Source organism: Umbelopsis ramanniana (genome assembly GCF_025399195.1).
Source record: "Umbelopsis ramanniana AG unplaced genomic scaffold K450scaffold_31, whole genome shotgun sequence".
Classification (NCBI taxonomy): domain Eukaryota; kingdom Fungi; phylum Mucoromycota; class Umbelopsidomycetes; order Umbelopsidales; family Umbelopsidaceae; genus Umbelopsis; species Umbelopsis ramanniana.
Genome location: NW_026252117.1, coordinates 1 through 26,111, shown reverse-complemented (window position 1 = coordinate 26,111; position 26,111 = coordinate 1). Strand labels below are relative to the sequence as shown.

General features: G+C 43.7%; 12 protein-coding genes across 12 annotated transcripts; 4 read left to right on the top strand and 8 right to left on the bottom strand.

The window, feature by feature from the left end:
* Positions 1-31: 31 nt before the first annotated feature.
* Positions 32-2,741, top strand: K450DRAFT_243012 (uncharacterized protein). The gene is made up of 6 exons (XM_051589351.1): positions 32-278; positions 456-589; positions 656-732; positions 791-997; positions 1,078-1,513; positions 1,598-2,741. The coding sequence occupies exons 1-6, from the start codon at positions 80-82 to the stop codon at positions 2,579-2,581; spliced, it is 2,037 nt and encodes a 678-aa protein (XP_051444153.1). The 5' UTR covers positions 32-79; the 3' UTR covers positions 2,582-2,741.
* Positions 2,742-2,853: 112 nt separating this feature from the next.
* K450DRAFT_281007 (uncharacterized protein) lies at positions 2,854-4,630 on the top strand. The gene is made up of 2 exons (XM_051593383.1): positions 2,854-3,768; positions 3,852-4,630. The coding sequence occupies exons 1-2, from the start codon at positions 2,864-2,866 to the stop codon at positions 4,480-4,482; spliced, it is 1,536 nt and encodes a 511-aa protein (XP_051444152.1). The 5' UTR covers positions 2,854-2,863; the 3' UTR covers positions 4,483-4,630.
* A 225-nt stretch (positions 4,631-4,855) lies between these two features.
* K450DRAFT_243007 (uncharacterized protein) lies at positions 4,856-5,837 on the bottom strand. The gene has a single exon (XM_051589350.1). The coding sequence runs from the start codon at positions 5,599-5,601 to the stop codon at positions 5,005-5,007; it is 597 nt and encodes a 198-aa protein (XP_051444151.1). The 5' UTR covers positions 5,602-5,837; the 3' UTR covers positions 4,856-5,004.
* A 238-nt stretch (positions 5,838-6,075) lies between these two features.
* On the bottom strand, positions 6,076-8,965 carry K450DRAFT_243002 (uncharacterized protein). Its single transcript, XM_051589349.1, has 8 exons — positions 8,395-8,965; positions 8,140-8,337; positions 7,571-8,074; positions 7,120-7,501; positions 6,845-7,056; positions 6,602-6,757; positions 6,342-6,524; positions 6,076-6,261 (listed from the first exon to the last, which is right to left on the bottom strand). Exons 1-8 carry the CDS (start codon positions 8,773-8,775, stop codon positions 6,103-6,105), a joined length of 2,175 nt encoding a protein of 724 aa, XP_051444150.1. The 5' UTR covers positions 8,776-8,965; the 3' UTR covers positions 6,076-6,102.
* Positions 8,860-10,413, bottom strand: K450DRAFT_242982 (uncharacterized protein). Its single transcript, XM_051589348.1, has 4 exons — positions 10,128-10,413; positions 9,885-10,037; positions 9,587-9,757; positions 8,860-9,419 (listed from the first exon to the last, which is right to left on the bottom strand). Exons 1-4 carry the CDS (start codon positions 10,312-10,314, stop codon positions 8,944-8,946), a joined length of 987 nt encoding a protein of 328 aa, XP_051444149.1. The 5' UTR covers positions 10,315-10,413; the 3' UTR covers positions 8,860-8,943.
* A 1,623-nt stretch (positions 10,414-12,036) lies between these two features.
* Positions 12,037-12,835, top strand: K450DRAFT_242973 (uncharacterized protein). The gene is made up of 4 exons (XM_051589347.1): positions 12,037-12,116; positions 12,198-12,231; positions 12,314-12,327; positions 12,399-12,835. Exons 1-4 carry the CDS (start codon positions 12,054-12,056, stop codon positions 12,648-12,650), a joined length of 363 nt encoding a protein of 120 aa, XP_051444148.1. The 5' UTR covers positions 12,037-12,053; the 3' UTR covers positions 12,651-12,835.
* Positions 12,740-15,362, bottom strand: K450DRAFT_242969 (uncharacterized protein). Its single transcript, XM_051589346.1, has 11 exons — positions 15,172-15,362; positions 15,014-15,107; positions 14,783-14,927; positions 14,593-14,717; positions 14,379-14,527; positions 14,232-14,290; positions 14,057-14,165; positions 13,851-13,979; positions 13,623-13,764; positions 13,051-13,551; positions 12,740-12,989 (listed from the first exon to the last, which is right to left on the bottom strand). The coding sequence occupies exons 1-11, from the start codon at positions 15,312-15,314 to the stop codon at positions 12,807-12,809; spliced, it is 1,779 nt and encodes a 592-aa protein (XP_051444147.1). The 5' UTR covers positions 15,315-15,362; the 3' UTR covers positions 12,740-12,806.
* Positions 15,363-15,408: 46 nt separating this feature from the next.
* K450DRAFT_242965 (uncharacterized protein) lies at positions 15,409-17,970 on the bottom strand. The gene has a single exon (XM_051589345.1). It carries the CDS (start codon positions 17,829-17,831, stop codon positions 15,555-15,557), a length of 2,277 nt encoding a protein of 758 aa, XP_051444146.1. The 5' UTR covers positions 17,832-17,970; the 3' UTR covers positions 15,409-15,554.
* Positions 17,971-18,846: 876 nt separating this feature from the next.
* On the bottom strand, positions 18,847-20,749 carry K450DRAFT_242964 (uncharacterized protein). The gene has a single exon (XM_051589344.1). The coding sequence runs from the start codon at positions 20,707-20,709 to the stop codon at positions 19,135-19,137; it is 1,575 nt and encodes a 524-aa protein (XP_051444145.1). The 5' UTR covers positions 20,710-20,749; the 3' UTR covers positions 18,847-19,134.
* A 140-nt stretch (positions 20,750-20,889) lies between these two features.
* K450DRAFT_242960 (uncharacterized protein) lies at positions 20,890-23,055 on the top strand. Its single transcript, XM_051589343.1, has 3 exons — positions 20,890-21,380; positions 21,509-21,797; positions 21,893-23,055. Exons 1-3 carry the CDS (start codon positions 20,938-20,940, stop codon positions 22,925-22,927), a joined length of 1,767 nt encoding a protein of 588 aa, XP_051444144.1. The 5' UTR covers positions 20,890-20,937; the 3' UTR covers positions 22,928-23,055.
* Positions 23,056-23,462: 407 nt separating this feature from the next.
* On the bottom strand, positions 23,463-24,414 carry K450DRAFT_242954 (uncharacterized protein). The gene is made up of 2 exons (XM_051589342.1): positions 24,209-24,414; positions 23,463-24,149 (listed from the first exon to the last, which is right to left on the bottom strand). The coding sequence occupies exons 1-2, from the start codon at positions 24,237-24,239 to the stop codon at positions 23,566-23,568; spliced, it is 615 nt and encodes a 204-aa protein (XP_051444143.1). The 5' UTR covers positions 24,240-24,414; the 3' UTR covers positions 23,463-23,565.
* Positions 24,415-24,425: 11 nt separating this feature from the next.
* On the bottom strand, positions 24,426-25,969 carry K450DRAFT_210417 (uncharacterized protein). The gene is made up of 2 exons (XM_051584788.1): positions 25,550-25,969; positions 24,426-25,474 (listed from the first exon to the last, which is right to left on the bottom strand). The coding sequence occupies exons 1-2, from the start codon at positions 25,898-25,900 to the stop codon at positions 24,758-24,760; spliced, it is 1,068 nt and encodes a 355-aa protein (XP_051444142.1). The 5' UTR covers positions 25,901-25,969; the 3' UTR covers positions 24,426-24,757.
* Positions 25,970-26,111: the final 142 nt, after the last annotated feature.

Sequence of the window (26,111 nt, the reverse complement as noted above, 5' to 3'; positions counted from 1 at the left end):
GCTGCTGTTTGAAGAACCAGTCCTCAAATAACTCAGTTCTTTAATATCGACCCGCCCACCCTTTTGCCGATTCTTGGCGATGGATAGTGGAAATAATACCACCAATGGCACCAGCCCTGGTGATGAACTCAAGAATAATCCTGTTGAGGAAGAAATGTACTCTTCCTGGGCGCTACTTATACTTACAACACTGCTGATTGGTGCACTATGGACCAGTTACTATCTACAACTAAAGAAGATTCGAGCAATTCACGAAACAGTCATATCCATCATGGCCGGTATGTATCGCATATGTATTTAGTTTTGTGCTATTGGGTTGTACCTTGGTTGGCCGGGCAGGAATCCATGCTTCTCTTGCTGATGGCCGCAGCCAAGACATGTCTCCGTATATCTTTAAACGCAGCGGAGTTGTTATTCACCGTCATATTCATTGACCTTTATTTATTAATTTGCAGGTATGTTGGTTGGTCTTATCATCAAGTTATCGCCAGGAACTATCATACAACATATGGTACAATTCAATGGAGGATTCTTTTTCAATCTTTTACTGCCTCCGATTATTTTAAACTCTGGTTACGAGTTGAAACGGGTAGGTACCTTCAATCGGGTTATTCAGCACAAGCAGCTATGGAAATCTAACAAATGCGTATCATAGCAAAACTTTTTTCGAAATTTTGGTACGATATTGATTTTTGCATTGATGGGAACCCTTATATCAGCTGTCATCATAGGGTAAGTGCCTCCTATCCTAGTACTGGTTTCCCTCATGACCTAACGTCATCTGCCACAGCGTATGCACATACTTGTATTCTCTTGCCCATGTTGAAGGACTTGATATTAGCTTCCTCGATAGTCTTATATTTGGAGCCATTTTATCTGCCACTGACCCGGTCACGATCCTCGCCATTTTCTCGCAACTCGGTGTTGATCCAAAGCTCTTTTCAATCATATCTGGAGAAAGTTTATTGAACGACGCTGTAGCCATTGTTCTTTCAGAGTAAGTCATTCTTTAGCCATTCTCTTTTAAGACACCAAGGGAGAGCTTTAAAATAGTAATTCAACGGTTGTGTATCTCAGAACTTTGAACAAATTCCGTGGTCAGGAACTTCATGCGGCGAACATCTTCAAAGGCATTGGGACATTCATTGGCGTCTTTACTGGCTCAGTAGCCATTGGCGTTCTCTTTGGTATAAGTGTAGCACTGATGCTAAAGTATTCGCAGCTACACAAGTATCACGCAATCGAGTCATGCCTTGTCAGTTTGTTTGCCTACAGTAGCTATCTCTTTTCGAATGGAGCAAAGATGTCAGGTATCGTCACCCTGTTGTTCGCTGGTATCACTCTCAAGCATTATGCCTATGACAATATGTCGAGGCATAGCAAGAAAACAACGAAAGCTATGTTTCAAGTTCTTTCACAGCTCTCGGAAAATTTTATATTCATCTATCTTGGTGTGAACCTGTTTACTCAAGAAGACGCAATGTTCAAACCTCTTTTTATATTTTTGACTACTGTAAGTTGAATCGATTGGCATCTATTCGGAAATGACAAATTGAATTGACCTTTTTCTCCTAAACTTTATTCATTGAACTTTTAGATATTCATATGCGTTGCTCGATACTTTGCTGTTGCTCCGCTGTCTGCCGTCATCAATGCCGTATGCAGATACTTTGGTGAACCTGTCCAACTTCCACGTTCTCATCAAGTCATGTTGTTTTGGTCAGGACTCCGTGGTGCAGTAGCTTTTGCCTTGGCAGCTGGTCTAACCGGAGAATCTGGTCCAGCTATGCGTACCACCATCCTTGTGGTTGTGGTGTTGACCGTACTGATTTTTGGTGGAACGACCAACCGAATGCTGCAAATTCTCGGTATTCGTACGGGTGTGAAGGAGTATAGCGATACCTCAAGTACGGAAGAAGACGATGAGGACGAGGAGCGTGCAAGATTACGCCGACGATCGCGCCGCGAACGAGGAAGAATAAATAGCGAGGATTCCAGTCGACAGGGCTTATTAGATGTCGACAGTGACTTTGAATTTGACGAGGCTCCCCGACACTTTCAAACGAACGACAGAGACACCTCAGAACAGTCTATCGGAGCCCTGCTTTCTGGTCCAATTGGACATCCCATCGCTGAAGATACACCCCATTGGTTCTTGTCGTTTGACAACAAATATCTTAAGCCATTCTTTACCAAACGTCATATTCATGATCGTAACAAAACAATTGCAGCGTATTGGAGAGCCAAAAAGCGAAAGATGGAACGCTCACAAGGAAACATCTTGCACAGCTTTACCAACATGGATTTCACCAGTACCTCCTTTGACGATGAAGATTTTGGAGCGAACGACAATACCCTCGACTTGAATCCTGTGGGTTCTCAGTCGCGCAATTCTATTGACGACCTTCCACCATCCCCATCGTCTAATATTATTGTCGGTGCCGGTCGTGTTTTTGGTAGATCCATAGGGTCAGCTTTACCTTTTTCAAGCCAAAATAGATCCAACACTCCAAACTCTGGGAATGATGCTCGAAACAAGCGTGGTGGTCCCATCCACCTCAGAAATAGTCAATCACCTTAGATCCCTTAATAGAGTTATATTCTTTGGGCCCTTGTCTTCCAGCTTAGGTCCAGTATATACCATTGTCCCCCGCCCAGTTGCCATGTATTTTTTTTTTTTCAAATTAGTCCATTGTTCAATAATCGCTTGAAGATATATAATTTTTTACCTCTACCAAAAATGTCATTCACTGGGCTGAAATTGCATGAATTGACGGAAAAATTACATACGGCCCGGCGGACTGGTTTTTGAAAAAGAGCTGAATCTGTTATTCTGTCTCGCCTCGCCCTTCATCTTCAATCCATGGTTAAGAGTATAACTGCCACCATATGCAAAAACACTCTACCACCACGCTACTATTCGGCCATTCCCGGCAAAGACTTTAATGAGGACTATTATAAGCATTTCTATTCACAACTCAACTACAACCAAATGTTGTATCGCATAGTACTGCAGCGATCAACACAAAAAGTACTTAGATGGGCGCAGTGGAGTCGCGTAGATCTCTGTTTAGTCAATGAAATGGGTCTACCGTCTTGCCAAAACATCAGTGCCAATATCCAAGTCCAATTGAGCTGTAAGTTACTCACCCGGAGAAACGACTCGTTTGTGGAAGATGCACGGTACCAAGTGGATACACAGCCTTTGCAAGACGATGAATGGGGATATGACGGCCAGCGGTTAGCGAATACCATCGGTTTCGACCAAAGCAATCGTGGTGGTTTGCAATTTCGTATCCGGCCCTCTGCTAATGACAAATTAGATCCCCGTTCACACAATGTTTATTTGTATATATTTCAAAGTCATGCTGAACGAGACTCCCTTACTGCTAGCAAGGTATTACCTCTTGTCATTGGGCCTCTAGTGATAAACGATCATAAGGACCATTCTGGTTTTGACCCGTTCTCTGTACCCTCCATGTGGTCAGATGTGGTATCCAAAAACCTGGCAGCCCAGCCCGCTGCAGCTATTACCTCCGTAAATGAAGGGTTTTGGGACCAAAAACAAGAAACCAATCGATCCTATCGAGCGTACCCTTTTCGATGTGGTCAAGATGAACGCTACATCTTGTTGGAAGAAAATTGGAGATCTGGGATGCCAGGCAAAATCTGGGATGGAGCGCTGGTCATTACCGATATCTTTGCAAAACGTTTAGCCAAAGACCCTTCGTTTCTCGACAATGTACATATAATGGACCTTAGTGCCGGGTAAGTACACATGAGGCTTAAATTGGTTCTTGTTTGGCGGGCGTCTTGCTAACAAGTCATTCGTCATTTTTGTTGCCCCCTAGGCTCGGTTGTTTTGGTGTCGCCATCTCATTCATATACCAAATTTTACGCAGGCATAACTCGGTTAGTCGACACGGTACCCCTCCATCTGTAACGCTAACCGATTTGCAAGAAGCTCTTCCTCTCATTAGACGTAATTATCAACTGAATATGCCACCTGCGAAGACTTTGGACCAAAACAACCAACAGCAGCAGTCATTACAAGCAGTCAGCCATCCATTTGTTTCCATCACTCCTTTGCGCTGGGGGATGCAATGCGACTCACAGAAAGTCACCGCCTGGAAGCCAATTGACTACATAATTGCTTCCGATGTCCTGTACGACCCCAGTAAAACTTCGGCCCTGTTGCAAACATTGATTCACTTAAGTTCACCCGGTGTCACTACGGTGTATCTTGTGTACAAGAAACGAGCTCTGAAGCGAGAAGAAGAGGAGGCATTTTTCATGGGTTGCCGCCAATATTTTGATCTCAGCGTCATGCCTGAATATCCCAATGAAACTGGATTGTGTCGTGACGAGTCCTCGGTGGATGGGTCTACCTGGCTTGGATGTGACATTGAAAATACCTCAACTCCACATTCTATTCAAGCCACACAATTCGGCGTAGTGGTATATCTAATGAAGAGAAGGTAATTTATATGTATTTCATACACTTCTCTTCTTCAACTCGATGTATGGGAAGTTTTGGTTTTTTTTTGGTTTAGCTTTAGATTATTGTAGATACTTAGTATTCTCCGGTTTATATTTGCGTATATTACAAACTATTATTATGAAGCCGAGCGAGTTTTGATGAAGTTGGCAAAGGCGGTATGATAGAAGAATTGTCAGGGTGAAAACATGGTGACCGGCGAATTGAGCAAGTTCCAGGAAAGGGGACTCATGTTCGTCTTTGGCATGTTAAGAACAAAAATGATAACGATAGAGAAGGAAACGCAATACTGCGCATTGAACAAATAGCTGGGGCAAGCAATGGTTTGCAAAAGATGAGCTAAAGTATCAATATGAAGTCATTGACCGGTTGTTCCTATCCTATAAGCGTATTACAACCAAGATTTTTTTATTCGGTGACATTAAATGGGCGGCGGCGTGGAAAAAAAGTATACATGTAGTTTACAGCAGTGGTATAGAACAGTTAACTAAAGAAAGTTACAAGGTTTAATAGAACGGTTGCTGCATTCCCCAATTCATTTGTCCAGGCTGCATGATGGAGTATCTTGGCTGAAACTCTCTCTCATATGGATTAGAGGAGAACAATCCACCCATATGTCGGCGATGGTAGTGCTGTTGTTGATATGGCATATATGGGTTTTGGTACATGTCTCCGCCGTACATGTTGTAGGTGTGGTATCCATTGTATACATTCTGACCTGCACCATACCCACCGTAACCTCCACCGTAACCTCCACCATAAGGATTGGCTCCATAGCCACCTCCATAGTAGTTGTTGTAAGGGTTACCGTATGGCTGCTGATACTGCTGGTACTGCTGCATTGGGTAGCCGGCCATTTGAGGTTGGTCAAAGTGATTTTGTATTTTTTGAACACCAAATGCCGCAGCTCCAGCCAATGCAGCGTCTCGTAATGGGTGGTGCTGATCATGGTGTCTGTTTTCGTATTGATGGATAAGAGCCTCTGCTCCAGCAAATGTAGCTGCGTCGACAGCAAATTCTCGAGGGGTTATACGTCCGCCTGATCCTAGGAACGGAGTATTGGGGGCTGAGTGGTGCCGTCGGTGATGATGGCCTCCGAACATTTTATATTACACGATCTTCTAATGAAACCAAAGTCTTGGTATCGAAATTTTTTGATGCAGTTCACAAGGAAAAAGAAGAGGAAAATAGAAAGGAGAAAGAAAAAAAGTTACAAACAGCCGAGTCGAATTCATCATGTGTTGGTCGACCTGAAAAAAGGTTGTTCATACGTCATCAAGTCCTGTACCAAAATGCTCTGTGATGGAAAGGCACTCCAGAACAAAGCTGCCGTACGAGACAATGGCAGTGCTGAGACAATTATTACAGAGAAAGTTGATAGGAGAAACATCAATGGCCGTTCGATTACTTTATTGTCTGAGAAGGCATATTTTTGCAAGTATGCTGTCGTAAAAAGCAGTGCGGTCAAACACACTGGGGACACAACAAACAACCTTATATGGAAGTGGTGCTTTAACGAAAACACCTGTCAAAATGGATATTATCAATGAGCCACTATGTACAGAACAACATGGCATAAAGTCGTATCTTGACTGAGCCAGATTTTATTGTTCAAACTCGCCACCCTCCAAGGCAGCAGTCCAGTCATACTTCTGCCATTGCTGGAGGAAAGCTTTTTGTCGTTCACGGTTATCACTTTGGTGCTGATAACGAGGCTTACGCCATAGATGTGGGGGTAAATCCATCATTCCCGCTACAACTTCCTAAATACATGCGACACAGAGGTAAGTTAGATTTCAAGCAGGAACATAAAATTGGGGCAATGGATCTGAACTGGATTTACCTTGCCGAACCATGCAGGAAAGTCTTTTTCTTCTTCAATGACGTGACCATAGCCTTCGTTAGGACTAAACCAGACATGAAAGTAGGGCAGATTCTTGACCATGGATCTTCTAAATCCTCGCTGAGATGTATCAATCAGTTTCTTGTGTTGAGACCATTCGCCTTCACTGTTTTTGATCGCTTCCTGCAAACATGTTCCATGCACCACCATTAATATAAAAACAAAGTATATGTCAACAACAAAAGGCTAAATGTGTGTACCTGGAAATACATTGGCGCATCCTCCACTGTGCCATAGGGAACAGGAATGCATTCAATGACAGTATGGCGCTGGAATTTGATGTTCTTGACCAGCTCCATGAAAACGACACCTTTTCCTTGTTCATGGAACATACGCATTAAACATTTCTGGAAATTCTGAAAAACATAATGTTTTGGTAGGAAAGAAAGTTAGAATGGTAGGTTTGAAACAGTAATTGAATGTTTACTTCGCGTATCACTTACCCGTATCTCATCCCAGACATCATCATCGCATTCGAGACTAGATACAGCATGCTGTAAAGGAACAATGAAGCAATGTCCAGGGACGAGGTCTGTAACATTGGGTAACGCCAAGTAGGATTTTGTGCCGAGGGAAATCATAGCACATTGCGGGGGCTTTCCATCTTGATAGCACCATCGGCAGGTATCAAGAGCTTGCTGGCTGCGTTTATGATCTAAAGACATAGGGTTAGCATTTCTTATTAACGCCAATGCTATACATACATTTGGGAACTTACCATTAATGGCGTGCCGTATCTTTGATTCTTCTGTCTTTTCTTTCTTGGTTGCCATTTTTTCAGCATGTTCATCCATGTAATCCAAATCATCCTCGAATGTAACGTCTCCCACAATGCGATTTGCCAAATCCATATCCATGTCTGTGGCAGATCGAGTACCAGCCTTCTCCTGTCGCAACAAGTCATCTAATGTAGCCTTGTCATCATTGGATCCGTATTTGAGTCGTTCGCCCGTCTGGCTGTCATGCGTTCCTTCGAACTTTTCCTTGCGTTTACGTTGCGGTCCATCTGAGGGAATAGTGGATGAGTTTGATAAAGCGAACTCATGAAGGCGTCCTTGGCTATCGATGGTGGGTACAACAGCAACAGATGGATCTTTTGACTGAAAGAAAATTGGATAAGTATCAGGAAACATATAACTGCAAACGACTGCATAATACTCAAAACCCACCGTTCCATAGTTGTCCGCTCTCTTCTTTTCCTTTTCATATTCCTTTTCAAGTTCTTCAACATTGGCTGCTCCCATCAACCGTGCTTTCACTACTTTTGCGTTGAGTTTGTTCAGTTCGTCGATGGTCAGTGGTGGTTTGTCAGAGAAGAGGGTAGGGTTTGAATGCTGGGAGATGATGACAGGTCGTGATGGGGTGGGTGCGGCTGCACTGGTGACTGCTTTGGCAAGCTTCGCCTGTTGCTCTTCGTGGGAGGGTGGTGATCTTGAGCGCTTTCTTCTGCTTCGCCCAAACTCATCCACATCCGCATTGTCTCGTCGTGAAGTCTGTGACTGTGGCTTTTTAAATGATTCCCTTGATGAAGAAGCATCCGAGAACATCATGCGAGGATGGCTTTCATGTCGGCCTCCCCTATCTCTTGACCTTCCATCATCATCCCCTCTTCTTGACTTTCGGCCCTCCAATGCCCTTTTCTCACTCATGGCCTCCTCAAATTTTTCCATTGACTATAAGTAAGAAAAGTGTTAGACGATGATATGGACGAATGCAAAGAAAATCTCCCACGTTTTACCCCATATTTCTCGAGGGCAACTTCATCCAGCGGTCGACCTTCATCTTCAGCTTGCTCCATGGTACGTCTGAGCTTTGTCATTCTCCATTTTGAACCTGCGTCTCCAAACTTGTAAGTCGGTTTCGATTGCTCAGGATATTGGTCAATATGAAGTCCAGCCTTAAAATGAGTATTGATCTCCCTTGAACTAACTTTCAACTAAAAAAACACCATTAGCACATGCTTTCTCCACAAACCACACGGGGGAATACATACTTGATCAGGGTTAGGTTTGTCTTCCTTGGGTTGCTTTTGCTTGATCGAGCCAAACGATGAAAAATCAAGCGAAGCGTCTGTCATCCAGCTATCACGGGCTGATTCAGGATTGGCGATGCTAGGCTCAACGGCCACTGGCGCGGTTTCTACTGCAGTTGGCGCGATGGCTGTGGCAACACTTGGTGGATTGTGGGTGACGGGTGCAATGCCTTCAATGGTCTTTTCGGTTGTCCAGAGAGAAGGATCATTGTAATCTATTTCTGGTTCGCTGTTCGATGCATCCCCCTCCTTGGATCGGTGATGCTTTTTGTGCTTTTTGTGGGACTTATGTTCGGATCGGCTTTTCTTGGAGCGCTTGGAATCCTTTCTGTCGCTTCCCATTGTGAATCAGGTAAGGCTGCTATGGCGATAAATTTTGTAGGCCAAAAATTTATAAATGCGGGCGGACGGCATAAGATAATCCGGTCAATCAATCAATAACCCGAGCACTACAGACAATCACTTCAATGTAAAATATCAACATAACTTTTTATATTATTATACTAGATTTTACACTGATTTGCTAAGGGGAGGAACAACGCGATGGCAACCGTATGCACTACGAGAAGCGTTGCAGTCCTGATAGTTGGTACAGCATCTGATACAGAAACCGCTGATGTTGGGCTCAACCATTTGGACGTAATAGGGGAAACCAGCGCAAGCAGAGTGAGCAGGCTTGCCATTTCCATGATTATCATACTGACCACCTTCGTCGCTGGTGCTCAATCCATAGGCAGCAGGGTTAATGGTACCAGTGACTTGAATGAATCCAGCGGTAGAGTTGGTCTGGTAATTGGCGGAAGTGATGAAACCAGCAGGCATGGCACGGGCCTGAGGAGCATTGACATCGGCGACGGTACAGAAGGAAACAGCATAATCTTCACTGTCGGAAATGGCCTCGACATCTTGCTTGTTGTTGTTGTTAGCCTTGTTACCGGCACTGGGAGGCAAAAGCAAGCAGAAGCTGGTTTTACTGTTCAAAGCGACTGTCACACCAGGCACATAGGTGGGGATGGCAGCAACAACAGTCTTAGCCGTTGTCGCAGTGGCTGCCACCTTGGTGGTGGTGGTCTTTCCAGAAACGACAGTGGCGACCTTGGTAGTAGGCTGGATACCGCAAATGTTGTTGTTAGGATCCAAGACACATTGTTTGTTGAACAGGTTGCAGCAGTAAATTCCTGGGCAGTCGACGTCGGAAGCACATTGGGCAGTTGTAGGCACAATGACGTGTATCGAAGAAGTCTTTGTAGCGGTGGTCTTAGTAGTCGATGTCTTCTTGGTGGTAGTGCTGGACTTCTTGGTGGTGGTGCTAGATTTCTTGGTGCTGGTGCTAGTCTTCTTGGTGGTGGTGCTAGACTTCTTGGTGGTAGTGCTAGATTTCTTGGTGCTGGTGCTAGTCTTCTTGGTGGTGGTGCTAGACTTCTTGGTGCTGGTGCTAGTCTTCTTGGTGCTAGTACTAGGCTTCTTGGTGGTGGTGGTGGTCTTCTTGGTGCTAGTCTTCTTGGTGGTGGTAGAACCTTTGGTAGCAACAAGACTCTTGACGGTGTTGGGAGCACTCAAGCAAAGTCTTTCACCAATGTACAAGTTGGTGCAATCCGAGTTGACTTTGATACCGTACGGTGGATGGAGCCAATAATTAGTACTGAATGTTTTATTACGAATTTGGGTTCTGAAAATAAAATATTAGGGTTTACCTTGAGGGTTCCACTTCAACAAGTCGGAAGCCTTAATGTTATAGGTGTGAGCAATCTTATAACATTTGTCGTTAGCTTGCACAATGTATTGAGTCGAACAAGCAACGGTGATGGCGAGGTTGTTGGGGGCAGCTTCAACAACAACGGCTGCAAGAGCGGCGAGGAAGGATAAAGCAGCAATGCGCATTCCAAAGATGAGAGTCAATGAAGGAAAGTGTGGATGGAATACGTTTCTATGGCTGCTTGGCTGAAAGGAAGGTGTAGGGCTTGAATGAAAGCAAGAGCGGGCTCCTTTCGATTTGCTGGTCGACAATCCTTTTGTACTCGCTTGAACACTACACACGTTACACTGACTGAGTGTGTATCTATTTTCGATTATAGGTTTACATCTCAATGATCTGTACAATCCTAAAAGGTACCGCCAAACTGCTGAAGCATTTCCATTCTAAAGCTCTCTATTGCCATGGATTTATTCTTGGTTATTTTAATCTGGCATGCGCTGAAGGTATACTGAATCTATTTTCTACTCTGCACTACCATGGTTTTTATCTCTCTCCTTGCAGTAAGACAGCGTGCTCATCCTTTGACATAATGCACCCCTCGTAACGTAGTCTGATGATATATCCTCCCTTTTGCATGTAATACCTATATTAGCGCGAGGTCGATTGAAGTTTGCTTCCAAGAATTAAACCTCATGAGTAGTTTATACCAAGGAAGCCACACTACCACTTCTTCGAATTCAGAGAAGGCGGGAATTGAACAAACGTATTCGAACAATAGAGCCCTTGCCTTCATCCATTTGAGGCAAAAATGCGCATGATGGATTGCTCCGCTTGGATACTGGTAACACTCCGATAGCCTGGAACCCGAGTGAAAGCTGCCTACCAATCTTGGTTGAGAGCATTGAGCGTTAGAACCTATGCATATCTGAGTTGTATCGCTCGAACCAATTTTTCTTAGTACGCGTTTTATTTCCATTAGCTTATTGCAATGAAAGATTGCCCATGCTATAACTGCAAATGACGAGATAACAATTAAAATTTTCCATGGTAGGATCGTAGGTGTAACCAAATTGGTGGAAGAGTACAGTTGCAAAAAGAAAAAAAAGCCCACATCGGTAAAAGTTACGCCGTTTGAGAAGCCAGCCACAAAAGCTACAACCTTTACCCATGTTCTGTTGAACACACTACATAACCTCCATCGTATTGCAGGTGCACATGATGAAAACTCGTCGAATTGAAGAAATACGTAGTTTCTGGATGATCGCCATGGGGAAACCTGAAGCTATGACAAAAAGGAAAAACATGAAAACCTTAAATACCAAGAGGATCGCTTCTCAAACTTCTCTGGATACCAAGAAAATTCACCTACTTTGTCTGTAAAACGTGTTGGTTGCACGTTACAATCATGTTGCCACCGATAGAGTCAGAGTTGTACGTTGTGTTACAACTTTGGAGAGGGCCGCTCCTATCCCTAACTGCTCTAAATAAATGATGGTAGAGTAATCCTGCCCCTACAGCGCTTTGCTTTGCAATTTCCCGAAAAAAAGTCTTTTCAAAACGAATAACTGGTATTTGACACATATCGAGGCTTGTATTATTGTGCTACAGCTCCAGCATAGCCCGTCCTTGCGCTTTTGCCAATAAGGATGTAAATGCGCCGAAGACACGGCAGGATAAGTTGGGCAGTTATATCCAAAATGAAGTAAAAAAAAAAAAGGTTGTAGTCTACATTAGAACAATAATATCCGTACAATAGCGAAAAATTTCGCATCCTTGGAATTGGCCCAAGTGAAGCACAGACATTTTTCTTTTTTGGCACAGCTTTCTTGCCTGCCCTCCCGCCGTAGCTGAGCGCCAAATTTACGTCACTTAAAGAGAATGATCCAAGATTTTGCCAAGGACGTCAACGTTTATCTTATTCATTATGATTGCTGTCATTCTTGAGATTTTAATCGCATTGTTATTTCCGCCCGCCGCAGTAGCCATGGTATGTCCTTTCGTCGACAACATTCTATGACGCATTCTGTTCGTTTTGACCAACGATCTGTTCAACTCGGCGTATGTTTAGATCACTGGCTGTGGACCTGACCTGTGTATTAACAGTAAGTACGCAATGATAATACTCTAACCATTACATTATAAACGCACACAGCTAATGGGATTCTCTCTTGTTATCAAAATCAGTATGTTTAACCATTGTAAGTAGACAGAATGCATTGTTCGATACCTTTGTAGCTCCGATCATGTACTAACGAGCTACATCACTTAGCTTGGCTATTTACCTGGTCACGTCCACGCCTTTTGGATTATATGGCGTAAGTATGATGCGGAAGAGAGAGCGGGATACCATCGAGGATTTCCAGGACGCAACTACGGTTCTCTCGAAAGACAGCCACAACCTCGCCAGCAGCAGGCAAATTATCAGGCCCCTCCTCCACCACAACAACAAAACCCTGTCGCACCTCCTCCTCAAAACCAGCCAGTGTATGATAACAAGCCTCCAGCTTATTCCAAGAACTGAACGGAAGGATAATATGCCATAATATCTAAATAAGTGAAAGTCAATAAACAAGGTTCTACATGGAAGTTTAAGAACATTTCTATTTCATGATCCATTGATGTACAAATGTGGTAGCCGGTTTCTAAAAGACCGGCAAGGGAACGGGCAAAAGAAAAACTAACAGCCATCCAAGGGGGTATTTTCATCATACCACCACAGTTTAACGGTCTGATCGTCACTACAACTGGCCATCATACTCTGTTTCACATTCCAGTAAGCTTCATAGGTCACGCCAGTGTGGCCCCGCAGCTTTTGAAGAATTTCGCCCGTGTCTTGATCCCATATGTAAACGATGCCATCCTAGGATCATTTTGTTAGCGATGAAAATGGACTACATTGGTTTCCAGCTCAAAATACATACCTCGGAACCACCAACAATGAGATTGTTTTCTGAGAAATTCGCTCGCACAAAATTCTTGGACGTATTTTGATGTCCTTTGAGTTTTCGCAACGGCCGCACCATACGCACATCCCACAATCTATTAGAGTTGTCTTTTGAACTACTGAGCAAGAGAGTACCACTAGAGTTCATTTCAACTGAAGTGACTTCGCCCAAATGAGAAGTGATTGTCCGAATGCATAAGCCAGAAACAATATCCCAAAATTTGATAGTGTTGTCTTTTGATCCACTGATGATGAGATTTCCAAGCGGATTGAAGATGGTTTTCGAAACAGCAAGTTGATGTCCTTGAAACGATTTCACCACCGCTCCAGTGTTGACATCAAACAGCCGTATTGTTTTGTCGTATCCACCTGTCACCAAATTCGTCTCGCTTTGATGGTATTGCACCGAATATACATCTCCTCCATGACCAGCAAGGGTTGACACGCAGTTCGCTTTGCTGCTCTTCAAGTCCCAAACCTGTAGATGAAAGTTTTCTTCAGTATGTGAGGAAGATGAGCTGGTAACCGTTGCGGCTACTAGTTTCTTACCTTGACTGTGCCGTCTCCACTAGCGCTGGCAACATAGTCTCCCAATTTGGTACTTGATACATCCCATATCCTTGATTTATGACCTCTTAGCACATTTGTGCATTCAGCTGTTTCCGTATCCCATATACGCAATGTGTTGTCACTGAAAGGTGTGCAGATAAATAGTATAAGAGGCGTGCTTTTGTATATACAGAAACAGAAAAGGATTTTTTAAGAAAGTTCACTTACCTAGATCCAGATACCACGCCTCTACCCTCCTCTCCTATGAACCGAACACATTTGACATTTCCTTCATGCCCACGCAGCGTGTATCGAACAGAGTTAGGAATGACAAAGCTGGTATAGTCCTGCAGTAATCTATCAAGGTGGGGCCATGCTTAGCAACTGTCATAATATCAGAAGGTAAAAAAAAAAATATGAATGGAGATATATACGAGTTGACAGCCGGTGCTATTTTTGGATGGTATCGAGAGAATTGGATTTGATATGCTACTGCTTGACGAAGCAGTGTGACTAGTCGGCTGGGAGGAACATAAACATTTCCTATAAAGCTCAGGTTATGAGTACGACAAAGTCAGCTCTGTATGTAAAGGCTATATGCCTACTTACCGCTTCTATCAGCACTTTCAAATTCGAGCATGCTCTGAAATTGTCCGACAAGATTCTCACTACACAATGGTGGGCAAATATGTTAGCATGACGAATGCATTATGAGCCATGATCTGCCCTTTGTTCTCAAAGCACACTGAAACTCACCGAGCAGCGGCTATACCTTCCCAATTTTTGAAGGATGGAGCTTCGTGAATTGATTTTGCTGTCAATAAGTAGCACATATCTTTGAACTCGTTGGGTTTGGTCTGCAGGTGTTCAAGCGGCTTCAATCGCTTATTCAGGAATGAGAATGCCTGTAGGGGAGGCGATATGTTAGTAAAGGTTGCACAATGTAAAAATAACATTTTAATCAGCTTACCTTTTGTATTTCTCGATGTTCTATGTACTCCAAATACTGCTGTTTGTATAGAGAATAGAGAAATGATCTGTGATTTTTCACAATTGGCTTCGTACTAAGCTTTTCCACTTCGGACCAATCACCATCTACATCACTAGAGTTAGCACATAGAAAGCATGATCCAACAGAGAGACGTGTGAGGAAAAGCTACCTAATATCGCTTGCTTTAATCGTTTTGCTTCTATTCCACGTTCTTCTCTTTCTTTCCATTTCACATTAGCTTCATCTTGCACAACAGCTCTTGAGGCGTAGTAACCTTCATCTGACAGGTATTGAAGTATCATTCGAATGATGTCCTAATGAATGAAGTTTAGTCCACAAGTGATTGGAAGAGAAGGAGAGTTACCCCCGTTCCTACGAAGAGCCAAGGTTTAGCCCATACCTCTTTGATCTTTGGGCTATCAAGGTCGAATATATCTTCCGTTGGACGAACATATGAGCTATGGTATCCTGTATTTTGATTTGAAGTTGCCAAACTATTGAGACTGAGGTCAGGAAGTGGTAAACAGTAAATGGTACATAAGGGCTATGTCATACTACCTCTTGCGTCGTCGAGACAAAGTCGATGGGTCTAGTTCGTGACCGTCGATGATTTGATTTAAACTGGCAGCAATTTCATTGAAGCCAAATGTTGCTTTCGTCGAGTGTTCCGATTCTGTACTTGTTGCATCTTGCTCGGACATTACGACAATGCAGTGGATGTCAAGAAATGAACTTTGCAGAGATGCTTACAACAAAGGCGGGAACTGAGTTTAAAGATTTCGAAGCGCACCGCACTGACTGACGAACTGAGATCTCTTTGACAATTTATTTCTTGATAATCAAACAGACCCAATAAAAAAAAAGAAAACCAAATTTATACACAGAACTCTCCATCGTTTCTATAAAAAAAAAACATCAAGGGAAGCACGACACTCATCGTTCTAATCTTCGTACGACGATCCACTATAGTACTCTTCGTCTTGTGGTCCCATTCGATCATCAGCCGGCTCCAGTTTGACTTGCTGATCGTCGTCTGAAGTTTCAGTGGTATGACGCGACGGATATGATGGCCGAGGTGTCGACCATGAAGGGGTACTTTCATTAAAACTACCGACTCTTTGCTGCAATTGGTTGGCCAGTTCTTGGCCAGAGGATCGCAAGCTTTGCGTCTCTACAAGACTGGTGGGCACACTCTTGCTGCTAGGGTCCAAACCTTGCCATATTCGAAGTCGAGTAAGTAACTCCATACACCTAGAATCGCCAGTACGGCATAATGGTAGGCGCTCCAAGAGAATTCGAGCTCTAGTGATATTTATACTACAAAGCGATAAAACGCCATCGTCCTTGCTGACACTCGATATATATTGACATGTGTGCGTCAATTGTACCAATCCATACAAAGGATCATGATGACACATGGTGGTATCTCGCTGAAGTATAGCTTCCAAAAGACCGATCATCATCGTCGTCGTGACAACTGCCGATACGGTACAATAGAGCTGAGATGGAGTGGCTGATACATCTTGGGACGGCTTGGGGGACATTTGAGAGGTGGCAGGCGAGCCATGTGGAGACGCTCCCAGATAATGTATGTTCTGAGGTTGACTGGTTGTTAAGTTAGCGTTGATATTCGTCGACGTATGTACAGGTCTTTCCCGAAAACCTTGTAGGCTCTTGTCATATGCAATGGACTTCACAGGAATAAAAGAGGTATAAACATTCAAAGCCAAAGAATGGAACAGTAGGTGAAGGTTCAGCGCAAGAATGCTGAATGGCCGCTGAGGGATTGGTTCTGCAGACAATTGCTCCAAGTCACCATACATTTCTCTGTCTACATCCAATTTCAAGAATTTGGTAGCATTTTCTTTCATCTGAGTAAATAGCGGTTGGAGAAAACGTTGCAAATTTTGCGCGTTCATGGCTGTCTGATGGGTGATGCGCAATATTCCAGGGTACCCAGTTTTATATTGCATCACCATTTGGCCAAAATGCGACAAATACTCGATTGACTTGTGAGTCGTTTGCGGTTCGGAGGGTAATGCTGTGGGCAGGTTGACCTGCCAATGACGCAAATCGATGTAGCCTGTACCACCGGTAGTATTACTAGCCGAAAAGAACTCCATGCACAAGATGACCCAAGCTAGCCGTCGGCCTCTCTCCAGCTCATGTTCGTTACTGATGAGAGTTTTCCGCCGGTCGATTTCAAATAGACCAATTGCATCTGACATCCGGATAGCTAGCTCCAGATAGATATTTTTATCGCGGGATAATGTTAGATAGTCTCCAGCAGGCGTATTGGGTGGGTTAGACAACATTAAGAGGGACATGACGACCCGGATATCGCCTACATCAAAGTAGTCCTCCAGTATTTCCTTGGCCTTCAAATGATAGATCCCCATCAAACCAGTAACGTTTAGGTAGGGAAGCTGTCGGTGAACTAAAAGTAAGTGACCGATGGTAACTGAGCACACAGACGCTTGTAACAGAACATCGATGCCTTCTGAAAACTGAGTAGACTTCCAATCCAGAATGGCTGTTGGATTATAAGTCGACATGAACGCGGACCGATTGATATTCCAGACTGGCTCGTTGAAGCAAGAAAAAAATTCTTCCACGCATTCGTTGGTCAGTTGTGTGCACATGACGTTTTGATAGTGTGCCAAATTGATCGGCTCCAGGGTGTAGGAAGGGTATACTGATTTAATGGCTCCTAGTATGACCATACGTTGCGATGGTGTAAGGATAGGAGATAAATCATACAACATGGAATTTGAATCGTTGGCTTCAGCTTGGGGTTGAACATTGATCTTGAGCTGTTCCAGCACTTTCTCCAAACCCGCCACTGTCAAAATGTTCGTGTCGAGAATCATCATAGAAGGAGATAGCTTGAGCTTCCATGTTACCGCATTTGGTTCATCTTCCTCGCCTTCTTCCTCTTGGTCTTCCTCCTCTTTAAAGGAGCTGATGCCAGACGGAGATGGGTCAGCCGTCAGTGGATCAGATGGTGCTGCGTGGTTATGTGCAATGCGTGGTTGAGTCCCAGCTTTACTGAAAACATCCAGTGCGTCCGTGAAAAAGCTATCGACGTTTGCAGCACTTTCCAAGTAGTTATTACTGTTAGAGCCAAGCAACTGCTGTGGGGTGGAAGTTTGCATCGAATTGACTGAATTATTTAGATCGCTTATAGTGTTATCTGTAGCGGGAGAGGCCACCAGCATATCGCTAGCGGATCTAGATCTTCCTCTTTGATGAAAATGGGACAGGTGCCGTAATCAGTCACCCTTTTTGTGGTCAAAGCGGTTTGTGAATGTTAAGGTTAGGACAGAGGAACGGAGTCTGTTCACCGTCGCTCCCAAGGGAAAGCTCTCACCAGAACTTCATTGGAGTGGAGAAAAAAAAAAAAAAAACGGGATTGCCACGTGACATTGGACGATACAGTATAGCTGGAATCAATCCACTTTGTGATTGTTTGGCAACGGACCATACCGTCAATATTTACACTGAAATGCTTCAGTCTGCTGCCACTGTACGTGATATCGAGTGACAAGCTTACGAAGCTGAAAAATACTCTCAGAACATAACCGTATTGAATGACGTTCCATGCTCAAACAATAACAGTTTCTCTCAAGCTGTAAGAATACGTCTGTACGGATAATGCTTACGCATTGAAATGTATGAACTTTGAAACTGTTTTGTTCGGAGGTTTGATCTTTTTTTGCACCGCTGCACTGTGTTTGCACTACGCTGCAGCCCTTGGTATTCCAAAGGGAAGCGGCATTACGCCTGCGTGGAAACTTCATCGCCCGCCCTGTGGTAAATCGGTGCCAGCAGTGACAAAAATAATTCACCACTGGAAGAGTGTCTCGACCTCTGGTGGCTTGACGGTGTTCCTTTTCATAAAGAAGCGTAATATTGTTCACTTTTCAAAGTAGATATTTTTTTTAACAGAAGCTAGTCGACCTTGTAAAAACGTAAGTCAGCCATAGCATATCCAACATTTAGCATGCCCTTTTATGAAATTATAAGGCATGATGCCGCCCTCATGGGCACTTTGGTTTGCGCAGAGCGTATTGGAACTCCTTTGATCCGCTGTGATTTAGCGTAGTAGCACAACAATATCGCTAATAATAGGCAGGCATTGGTCTACTTTCTCATGTTATAGCAGATTCTTCTTGATAAGTGACGGACCAGAAAGCTTTACGCAAAAAGAGCCCATCCTTTTGTTGAAATGTGGTGTAAAGAAAACAGGACAATGTTTATTGAAAAAATCAACAAGTCAGAGCCATCTCTAGATTGAGTAATATTTATAAAGTTAAAGGTTATTGTTTTATGAAACAAGAGCTGCGAGAGTCACAAGGCACAATAGCAGGGGAACGGGCATAAATATACAGAAGGATATGGTACAAGATAAATGGGAAGGGGAAATATGCATATTACTCTATGTTACTTCATACGAACAGAGCTTCTACCTCATATTGCAACACCATAACCTGCCGCAAAGATAGGCTGGACGATGATCCATTACGGAGAAGGAGCTTCTGCTTCGGAACCTTCTGAGGAAAAATCCGCTTCGCAGTCAACGTTTTCATCTGGAGGGCCCATGATGTTAATCTGCTTCCAGAAGGTGATGTGTATTGCTTTTGGTTTGTGTACAATGAAGAACTCTCCATCCATCATGATTCTTACTGAATCCTTTCTGGACTCTCGATATGGCTGGCTTGGGCCATTAAGGCTAAACGACGACTGTACACGTTTGGGGATACTAGGGTTATTCTGGACCTCAGCTAAATTTCGGAAAACGATGGAAGCTTGTTTGAAATGACCTATCCGCGCAAGGTCAGTACGATTAATGGCTAGCTCTTTCTTGACGTATGACAACTTGTTTTCCAGGATGAACAGCTCAAATTCGCCGTCGCAGCTCTCCTGCTTGTGCCATTTTGAAGGGTCCACTCCTTCAGCAATACCAGGGTGGTGATCCGCTTCATTCAGATCTATGGCCGAGCCTGACTCCGCTCTATTCCATAAATTAAGCATTCTTCCCCAAAGGCTCGGAATGTTTTGAAACACCAACTCAATTGCATTAGAATTGATGATGACAGGGCGTAATTTTGTAGCCGAATCATCTTCTGGTTCGTCAGCATGGCGGTCTGTATCATCCGGTGTCTTTCTGTCGCCGACTGAAGATAATGATCTCCCATTCGAAATGGAAAAGCGCCTTTTTCGGTATTTATCCTGTCGGACATAGGCCACCACGTCGCCGAACTGTTCGATTCTGTCGAGCATGGAGGTCACTGAAGAGAAGGATTTGAACAGACCCCATTTGATGGTTTGAATAGTATAAGAAGCGATATTAGCCACACGATTGTCTGTTCTTAGTCGCTCAGCATCACCACCAACATAGCATTGTGCTCCAATAGCGCCATTGTTTAGAAGTTTCTGAAAAATCTCTGATGGAAAGTTTTCCTCGTTTTCTTGTCTCTTGTCGCTAACTGGCCGAATAGATCCCCCATCAAACGTCGTAACATGAATATTCCATACGTCCAGTTTCACAGGTCGACCTCGGATTTGCTTATAAACCAAGTGACGTAAATGTCCGCTTCGCATAATATCCTTTGCTGCCTTCTTGTCAATTGACCATGTTCCAAGGAAGCGAGCAAGGTCGTTTCCGGTACCAAAAGGAAGCAGACTAAACATGATATTGTTCACATCGATACCCCGTTCTTCAATTTTCGGAAGTAAACCTGTCAGTGAACCGTCTCCTCCAGCGCAACAGATGTGGATTTGAGGATTAAGCCCCAGTTGCTCCTTATGAGCCATGATTGTTTTTGCACTTGATAATCCATTGCCGCACTCAGTATCATCCACCAAGGAATAGACATGAACTCGAACATTGGGCAGTGATTTGAAGCAAATCAAACCCAAGTTTAAATCGAGAATTTGAGCACCTTGTTGATCCCCGGAGTGCGGATTAATGAATAGAAAAAAGTGAATGGCATTAGCTTCGTCTTCGGATTTTCGTATATCCTGGGCTTCTTCGTCAGCGGTGAGGAAGGTGGTTATTCTTCCTGGAGACGGTGGACTGAAGTCGACATGCATTAGAAGGAGTTAACCAAGCATAGAAGCTTTTGGTTCAGACTATAAAAGGTGAGTCGGCAATGACAGATGTGGGTTCTCCCCGTTTATCCGTTGCTGATTGGCTGTCACAGCGAGTTGAGAGCTCGTGCCTGAGTGCAATCGGATTGCAAAAAGAAAAAGAAAAAAAAAAATTGAGTTGTAATAAAAACCTCACAAAGCTTTGGTCCGCTGCCCTTCCATCATCCCATCATGCTGGTCAATTATCCTTTTGAGTTGGTTGCTCCATTCTCAGCTATAGCATCCATACTGCTCTTGCCTTTAGGACCTTTACTGGTTCCTCGCTTTTACCTCATTTTCCTCATCTTCTATTTCTCATTCTTCCTATACACTCAAATCAACCACACCTTGAAATTTTATATCACAGCAAGACGTATCAAGAAGACGATTAGAGCTTGGAATACTTTCCAGCGTCTTCACCCTAATGATAGCTCCAACGTATCAAGCGCTGCTGTCTCCCCTGCACCCACTCCTACACGCGAAGGTTACTCTTTGGAGGACGAACAACTAGTCGATATGGAAGCTAGTCTTAGACCTTATGAGGATTCCAAGCTGACTCATGCATTTATCATCCCTAATTATTCTGAACCTGAGCCTCTTTTGCGCGACACCATCAAGCGACTTGCAAACCATAGGTATGTCGAAATATGACATTCTTTGTCGTCTCCCCCCTTCCGTTGTTTATTTTTTCAGGCCAAACCTCAGGGGGATTTTTTTTTCCTTACCAATAACATGATACTGACGCATGCACCCATTCTACCAGAAATTCTCAAAGCAACTATGTCATTATTCTCGCTATGGAAGCCTCTGAAATTGGCCACATGGACAAGGCCGAAAGCCTGCAAAACTACTTCCGCGATAGTTTCCAACATTTTGTTATCACCGTGCATCCATCTGATATACCCGGGGAAGCACGCGGAAAGGGTTCTAATGTTGCCTATGCTGCGCGAGTCGGCTGCTCTGAACTGTTGAAGCGAGGTGTTGATAGACGTAGAATCATTCTCACTGTTTCGGATTCTGACTCTGCTATTCCTGAGCTCTATATTAGTGAGGTAAGGAAGAAATACCATGATTGGTGGCCATGAGGTCCCCCCTGCACGTTTTTAACCATTATGATTTCTAATTTATTATTTGGTGTTACATTCAGGTTGAGAAGGCGTTTAACAAGGCTGAAGATCCATACTTTTTACTGTTTGTGCCCCCCATCTTTTTCTCCCGCAATTGCTTTGAAGTGCCTGCTGCGGTGAGAGTGACGGATATTACTTGGTCTGCCTTGGTCATGTCCAACCTGAGCAGTGGTCGCGGTATCGCCTTCCCTTGTTCTACTTATAGTCTAACCATGATTTTGGCGGAGAAGGTCGGATATTGGGATACGGATGCAGATGCTGTCGGAGAGGATTTGCATATGTGGCTCAAGTGCTTCTTCAAGACCGAAGGCCTCGCTCGCAGTGTCCCCATTTTTGTACCAATTAATCTGACCAACGTTCAAACCACCGGCTACCTTGCTAACATGAATGCTCGTTACGTCCAAGCCAAACGCCATTACAATGGCATTGCTGACCTGGCTTATACTTTACGCCACGCCTACGGTGTAAGAGATCATCCTCACTCATCCTTGGACTCCACTGGTATCATGCTTCCCATGACACCTACCACTCCCAGTTTCTCTACAAGATCCAAGATGAGCATGTATACTTCACCTACTTACTGGATTGACAAAATGATCGTTTGTGTCAAGGTTTTGGAAGCGCATTTAATCCCTGCTACGTCTGGATGGCTTATGTTCGCTGCCGTTCCTCTCATGCAATTCATTCTGTTCCCACCGTCTTCCTCCATGGCCTTTGTCGACCCAGATGAGAACCCTGTTCTGACCTCTGAATTCTTCTCCACTCTGTGGAACATCGTTAAAATTATTACTATCTTCTTGCCTTTCCCGCTCTTTGGTACCTTGGCCATCTATGAGCAACTTCATCGTGCTGTCGACCGTGAACTTTTCCGAAAGCCACCTTCCGAATCCAGAACTTGGAAGAATGCCATTGATTTTATCAGTTTGCCAATTTCAGCTTGGTTGTTCATGACCATTCCTGCTACTATTGGATGCATCAAACGACTGTTTAAAACCAATGACCAATACATTGTCGCCGAAAAGTTCTTCAGCGAAGATGCCGAAAGCCAAGATTAATATCGTCCCATTAGATGTAATGTAATCGGGCAACCCCTCCCCACCAAACCTCCCCCCGAACCCGCTACCTAATCTGAACAACATACGCATACAGCTGTAGAATAATGGATGACTGGCTGTTTATATCCTTCGTTTGGTTTGTATACTTTTTTTGATATAATCTCCATCCTTTTTTTTCTCACAACAACAACAACAACCCCTTTTTTTTTTTTTTGTAGTGTAATTCCCCTTTTTTTTTTCTTTTTCTTTTTTTATTTCAGGTGGTTAATTGTCCGTTCTGACACTGTACTCGTCTGCCCACCACTCTCATACAATAAAACATCTTCATTAATTCAACCCAACACCCGTGTAACCCTTTGATGTCGTACCTGGTATAGCATTTCATGTGACATTCATTCTCCCTTGGCAAGAACCCGATGACTGATGTGGTCATAACCAAATAAAATCTCCAAATGCATTATTAAAATATAAACTAGGTCATTTAAGCTAGCTACCTAGCTAGCGTTTACTGGCTTTGCAAAGATAAGAAAAAGTAGTATGACCTTCCTTGATATTTTTGTGAGACTCTCCGATAAGAAAAAGGAAAGTATCGCCAACACAGCCGGACATCCTAACAGCCCAAATAAAATACCCAGACGTTAGCGACAGTACGAGGGTAGCGTTTCATGAAATGCACCATAGTGGGGCGGCGGGCTTTCCTCATCATTCGAACGTGACATGCTGACCGCAGCTTGATAGGTGGGCGGGGGCTGGTGGCAAATGGAGACTCTAGTGACACCGTCACTTTTCGAAGTCGCGGTATACCGAATGCGCCTCTTGACCATGTAACGGCGCTCTTTCAATATGTCAGAGAGTTGGTTCAGCGTGGTCCCAGATGGGATGATTTTGACCGTCGTGACGGTCGATGGTAAACAGCACAAAGAAATATCCAAGTCTTGCTGGTCATTGTATACACTTAACGTCACCATCATTTCTCGGTACAAGCAAAATGGCTTGACACTGAAGCTCATGCTCTTTGCTGAGTTGATATGGACGGCAATAAGCTTTTGATCATGTCTACTGCCTAATGGTGGTGGCGCACATACAATTGTAGTATCGAATGACCTTTCCAAGACCTTGAGAACATCTGAGCGTTTGCCTGCAATCATGTATGTTTTATTGCTACCGTAGCTGGCAAGTGTTATAGTAGAAAATTGCTGTGGGGTCAAAATGACGCCTGAGCCTACACCAAAACATGAGTTTTCCGTTCACTCCCCCTTGACACACTTGTACAACACTTACCGGCGACGAAGCCGAATTTCACATTGTTCATAGTCACGACGATCTTTCTAGTGGCTTACAGAAGACGATAAATGCGTATATACGTGACCAATGTTTTGCTTGGTTTGCTCCTTTTAACAAAGAAAACGAAAAAGGTCTCATGTGCCAAAAAGTCCCATGCCCGTAGGAAAAATAAAAAAGATTGCATGAAAAAAAAAAATTATAGGGAATCGTCGGGCGTTGGGCTGCGTCATGAAAATTTCATCGATCGAAAACGGGAACGCTTCTTTCAATCATTGTGAGTCTCAGATAGACAATTGGTCTCGTCACTGACCAACGCTTGTTCTCGAGCAGTTTGACTTAGAATTAGATCTATTTCCACTTGCCAAGAGTTTTTCTTGTCTGCTGTGCAAACGCACCACAGAACTCAATCAATGTGGAAAAGGATACATGTATTCATCGCCAAAGGGGATCATTTGGCGATGAATGTATGTATAGGTGATTCAACTCATCTTCCTAGCAGCGTTTACAGGACGGTATATTATCACGTTGTATGAATCACAAACATTATTACAAACTATACAGATAAGTAGCAGAAACTACCAAAAATGTGCCTATCAAAAACACGCCAGTAATGGCAAAGTTCATCAACAGTACCGACAGGGCTGTGGAGAGGAGGATAGACACGCTGGTAGCGAATCCTTTGAGAATATTGTCGGCATACTTGACCACAATGCCAACAATGATGCCTCCAAGGGCATGAACAGCAACCAATAACCACACAACAGGAGTGAAGTTTCGGAACGGTCCATATTCCAAAACTTCCTTCCCGTCTTTCCAGATCACGGTCAGAAATAGAGCTAGAAACGTGGACCACACTGACAGTTGTAAGCTTCTGACCCAGAGCTGTGCATCCTCAGGCACCAAGGCAATGCCATTTGCCTTTCCTTTTTCCTGGAGATCGTCCAATTTTCCACGGTTGTTGGGAGCTTTTAACAGCTTTTCAAAATACACTCCAGCCAATCCGGAAAGAATGCAAGCAGACAGAACCGCCACCAGTCCCTGAACATTGTTCTGACCATCATCGGCAGGACCAGACGTGTTTGTCGACACCTGAACAAGACCAATTCCAATGGTAAGCATCACCAGTGAAATCCACTTCAAAGGATTAAGCGTCTTTTGAAGCATCATGACGCTGAATAAGGCAGTTGTCAAGATTTTAAGTTGATAAGTGACTTGAAACGTTGCTGGGTCTAAATTCGACGAAGCAATGAACTGGAGATTGTTCTAAAATTACATCCCAGTTAATTATAGTCAAAATCTCATAATCAGTTCGTTTTGACCGATGTTCCTGCATGTTACCTGTATCAAATAGAGTAGTGCGGGTATAGAGAGCTTTAGCATTTCTCTATGGTTGCCAATGAGCTCTCGGTATAAGACTCTTTTGAGGGAGGTAAAGTTCCTTTCGGGCAGGTATAGTGCGAGGATAGATACGCAAACAAAAGATTTCAATAATTCGCTAAGCAGAACCACCATGGAAGGGAGATATCGCTCTTCTTTTGTTAAGCCTGCTACAGTATAGCGCATTATAAGCGTTACGGCACTGTTTTGAAACACTAGGGCTAAAAGACTCAGTTGCTTGACCGGTAGGTCAGTTGGAGAGTCAACACCGGTCGCACCTGTAAAAAAGGGTGTTAAGGATGACTGGGTCATTACAGCGATAGATGGAAGCGGATGTGATGTTGTTAGTTACCCATTGTGTTTCTGTTCCGAACAAAAAAGTTGAGAAAGGCACCAAATATAGCACAGGCGCCTCCACCCGCTTGTTACAAAGGGTGACTGTCAAAACCCTCTTGGTTTCTACAGTCCTTTTAGAAATAATTTGCGCTGACATCATATAAGTTTAGCTTCGTATCAAAATGTT

What these genes read in the sequence shown, in the direction of transcription:
- K450DRAFT_242954 (XM_051589342.1), bottom strand. Translation starts at nt 24,239, where the DNA reads ATGAACAATGTGAAATTCGGCTTCGTCGCCG. An exon ending in GAAATTCGGCTTCGTCGCCG is followed by an intron (nt 24,150 to 24,208) that starts GTAAGTGTTGTA and finishes GTTTTGGTGTAG; the next exon opens with GCTCAGGCGTCATTTTGACC.
- K450DRAFT_242973 (XM_051589347.1), top strand. Translation starts at nt 12,054, where the DNA reads ATGATTGCTGTCATTCTTGAGATTTTAATCGCATTGTTATTTCCGCCC. An exon ending in CGCCCGCCGCAGTAGCCATG is followed by an intron (nt 12,117 to 12,197) that starts GTATGTCCTTTC and finishes GCGTATGTTTAG; the next exon opens with ATCACTGGCTGTGGACCTGA.
- K450DRAFT_242982 (XM_051589348.1), bottom strand. Translation starts at nt 10,314, where the DNA reads ATGCGCATTGCTGCTTTATCCTTCCTCGCCGCTCTTGCAGCCGTTGTT. An exon ending in CACCAAGAAGCCTAGTACTA is followed by an intron (nt 9,758 to 9,884) that starts GCACCAAGAAGA and finishes GACTAGCACCAG; the next exon opens with CACCAAGAAATCTAGCACCA. An exon ending in TACTGCTGCAACCTGTTCAA is followed by an intron (nt 9,420 to 9,586) that starts CAAACAATGTGT and finishes CTGGTGTGACAG; the next exon opens with TCGCTTTGAACAGTAAAACC.
- K450DRAFT_243012 (XM_051589351.1), top strand. Translation starts at nt 80, where the DNA reads ATGGATAGTGGAAATAATACCACCAATGGCACCAGCCCTGGTGATGAA. An exon ending in CTGGTTACGAGTTGAAACGG is followed by an intron (nt 590 to 655) that starts GTAGGTACCTTC and finishes TGCGTATCATAG; the next exon opens with CAAAACTTTTTTCGAAATTT. An exon ending in ATATCAGCTGTCATCATAGG is followed by an intron (nt 733 to 790) that starts GTAAGTGCCTCC and finishes CATCTGCCACAG; the next exon opens with CGTATGCACATACTTGTATT.
- K450DRAFT_242960 (XM_051589343.1), top strand. Translation starts at nt 20,938, where the DNA reads ATGCTGGTCAATTATCCTTTTGAGTTGGTTGCTCCATTCTCAGCTATA. An exon ending in AAGCGACTTGCAAACCATAG is followed by an intron (nt 21,381 to 21,508) that starts GTATGTCGAAAT and finishes CCATTCTACCAG; the next exon opens with AAATTCTCAAAGCAACTATG. An exon ending in CTGAGCTCTATATTAGTGAG is followed by an intron (nt 21,798 to 21,892) that starts GTAAGGAAGAAA and finishes TGTTACATTCAG; the next exon opens with GTTGAGAAGGCGTTTAACAA.
- K450DRAFT_243002 (XM_051589349.1), bottom strand. Translation starts at nt 8,775, where the DNA reads ATGGGAAGCGACAGAAAGGATTCCAAGCGCTCCAAGAAAAGCCGATCC. An exon ending in ACAAACCTAACCCTGATCAA is followed by an intron (nt 8,338 to 8,394) that starts GTATGTATTCCC and finishes GTGTTTTTTTAG; the next exon opens with TTGAAAGTTAGTTCAAGGGA. An exon ending in TTCCTGCATGGTTCGGCAAG is followed by an intron (nt 6,262 to 6,341) that starts GTAAATCCAGTT and finishes GCATGTATTTAG; the next exon opens with GAAGTTGTAGCGGGAATGAT.
- K450DRAFT_243007 (XM_051589350.1), bottom strand. Translation starts at nt 5,601, where the DNA reads ATGTTCGGAGGCCATCATCACCGACGGCACCACTCAGCCCCCAATACT.
- K450DRAFT_281007 (XM_051593383.1), top strand. Translation starts at nt 2,864, where the DNA reads ATGGTTAAGAGTATAACTGCCACCATATGCAAAAACACTCTACCACCA. An exon ending in ATAATGGACCTTAGTGCCGG is followed by an intron (nt 3,769 to 3,851) that starts GTAAGTACACAT and finishes GTTGCCCCCTAG; the next exon opens with GCTCGGTTGTTTTGGTGTCG.
- K450DRAFT_242964 (XM_051589344.1), bottom strand. Translation starts at nt 20,709, where the DNA reads ATGCATGTCGACTTCAGTCCACCGTCTCCAGGAAGAATAACCACCTTC.
- K450DRAFT_242965 (XM_051589345.1), bottom strand. Translation starts at nt 17,831, where the DNA reads ATGCTGGTGGCCTCTCCCGCTACAGATAACACTATAAGCGATCTAAAT.
- K450DRAFT_242969 (XM_051589346.1), bottom strand. Translation starts at nt 15,314, where the DNA reads ATGTCCGAGCAAGATGCAACAAGTACAGAATCGGAACACTCGACGAAA. An exon ending in TGAAAGTGCTGATAGAAGCG is followed by an intron (nt 14,166 to 14,231) that starts GTAAGTAGGCAT and finishes TGAGCTTTATAG; the next exon opens with GAAATGTTTATGTTCCTCCC. An exon ending in ATAGCACCGGCTGTCAACTC is followed by an intron (nt 13,980 to 14,056) that starts GTATATATCTCC and finishes CCACCTTGATAG; the next exon opens with ATTACTGCAGGACTATACCA.
- K450DRAFT_210417 (XM_051584788.1), bottom strand. Translation starts at nt 25,900, where the DNA reads ATGACCCAGTCATCCTTAACACCCTTTTTTACAGGTGCGACCGGTGTT. An exon ending in CACTACTCTATTTGATACAG is followed by an intron (nt 25,475 to 25,549) that starts GTAACATGCAGG and finishes ATGTAATTTTAG; the next exon opens with AACAATCTCCAGTTCATTGC.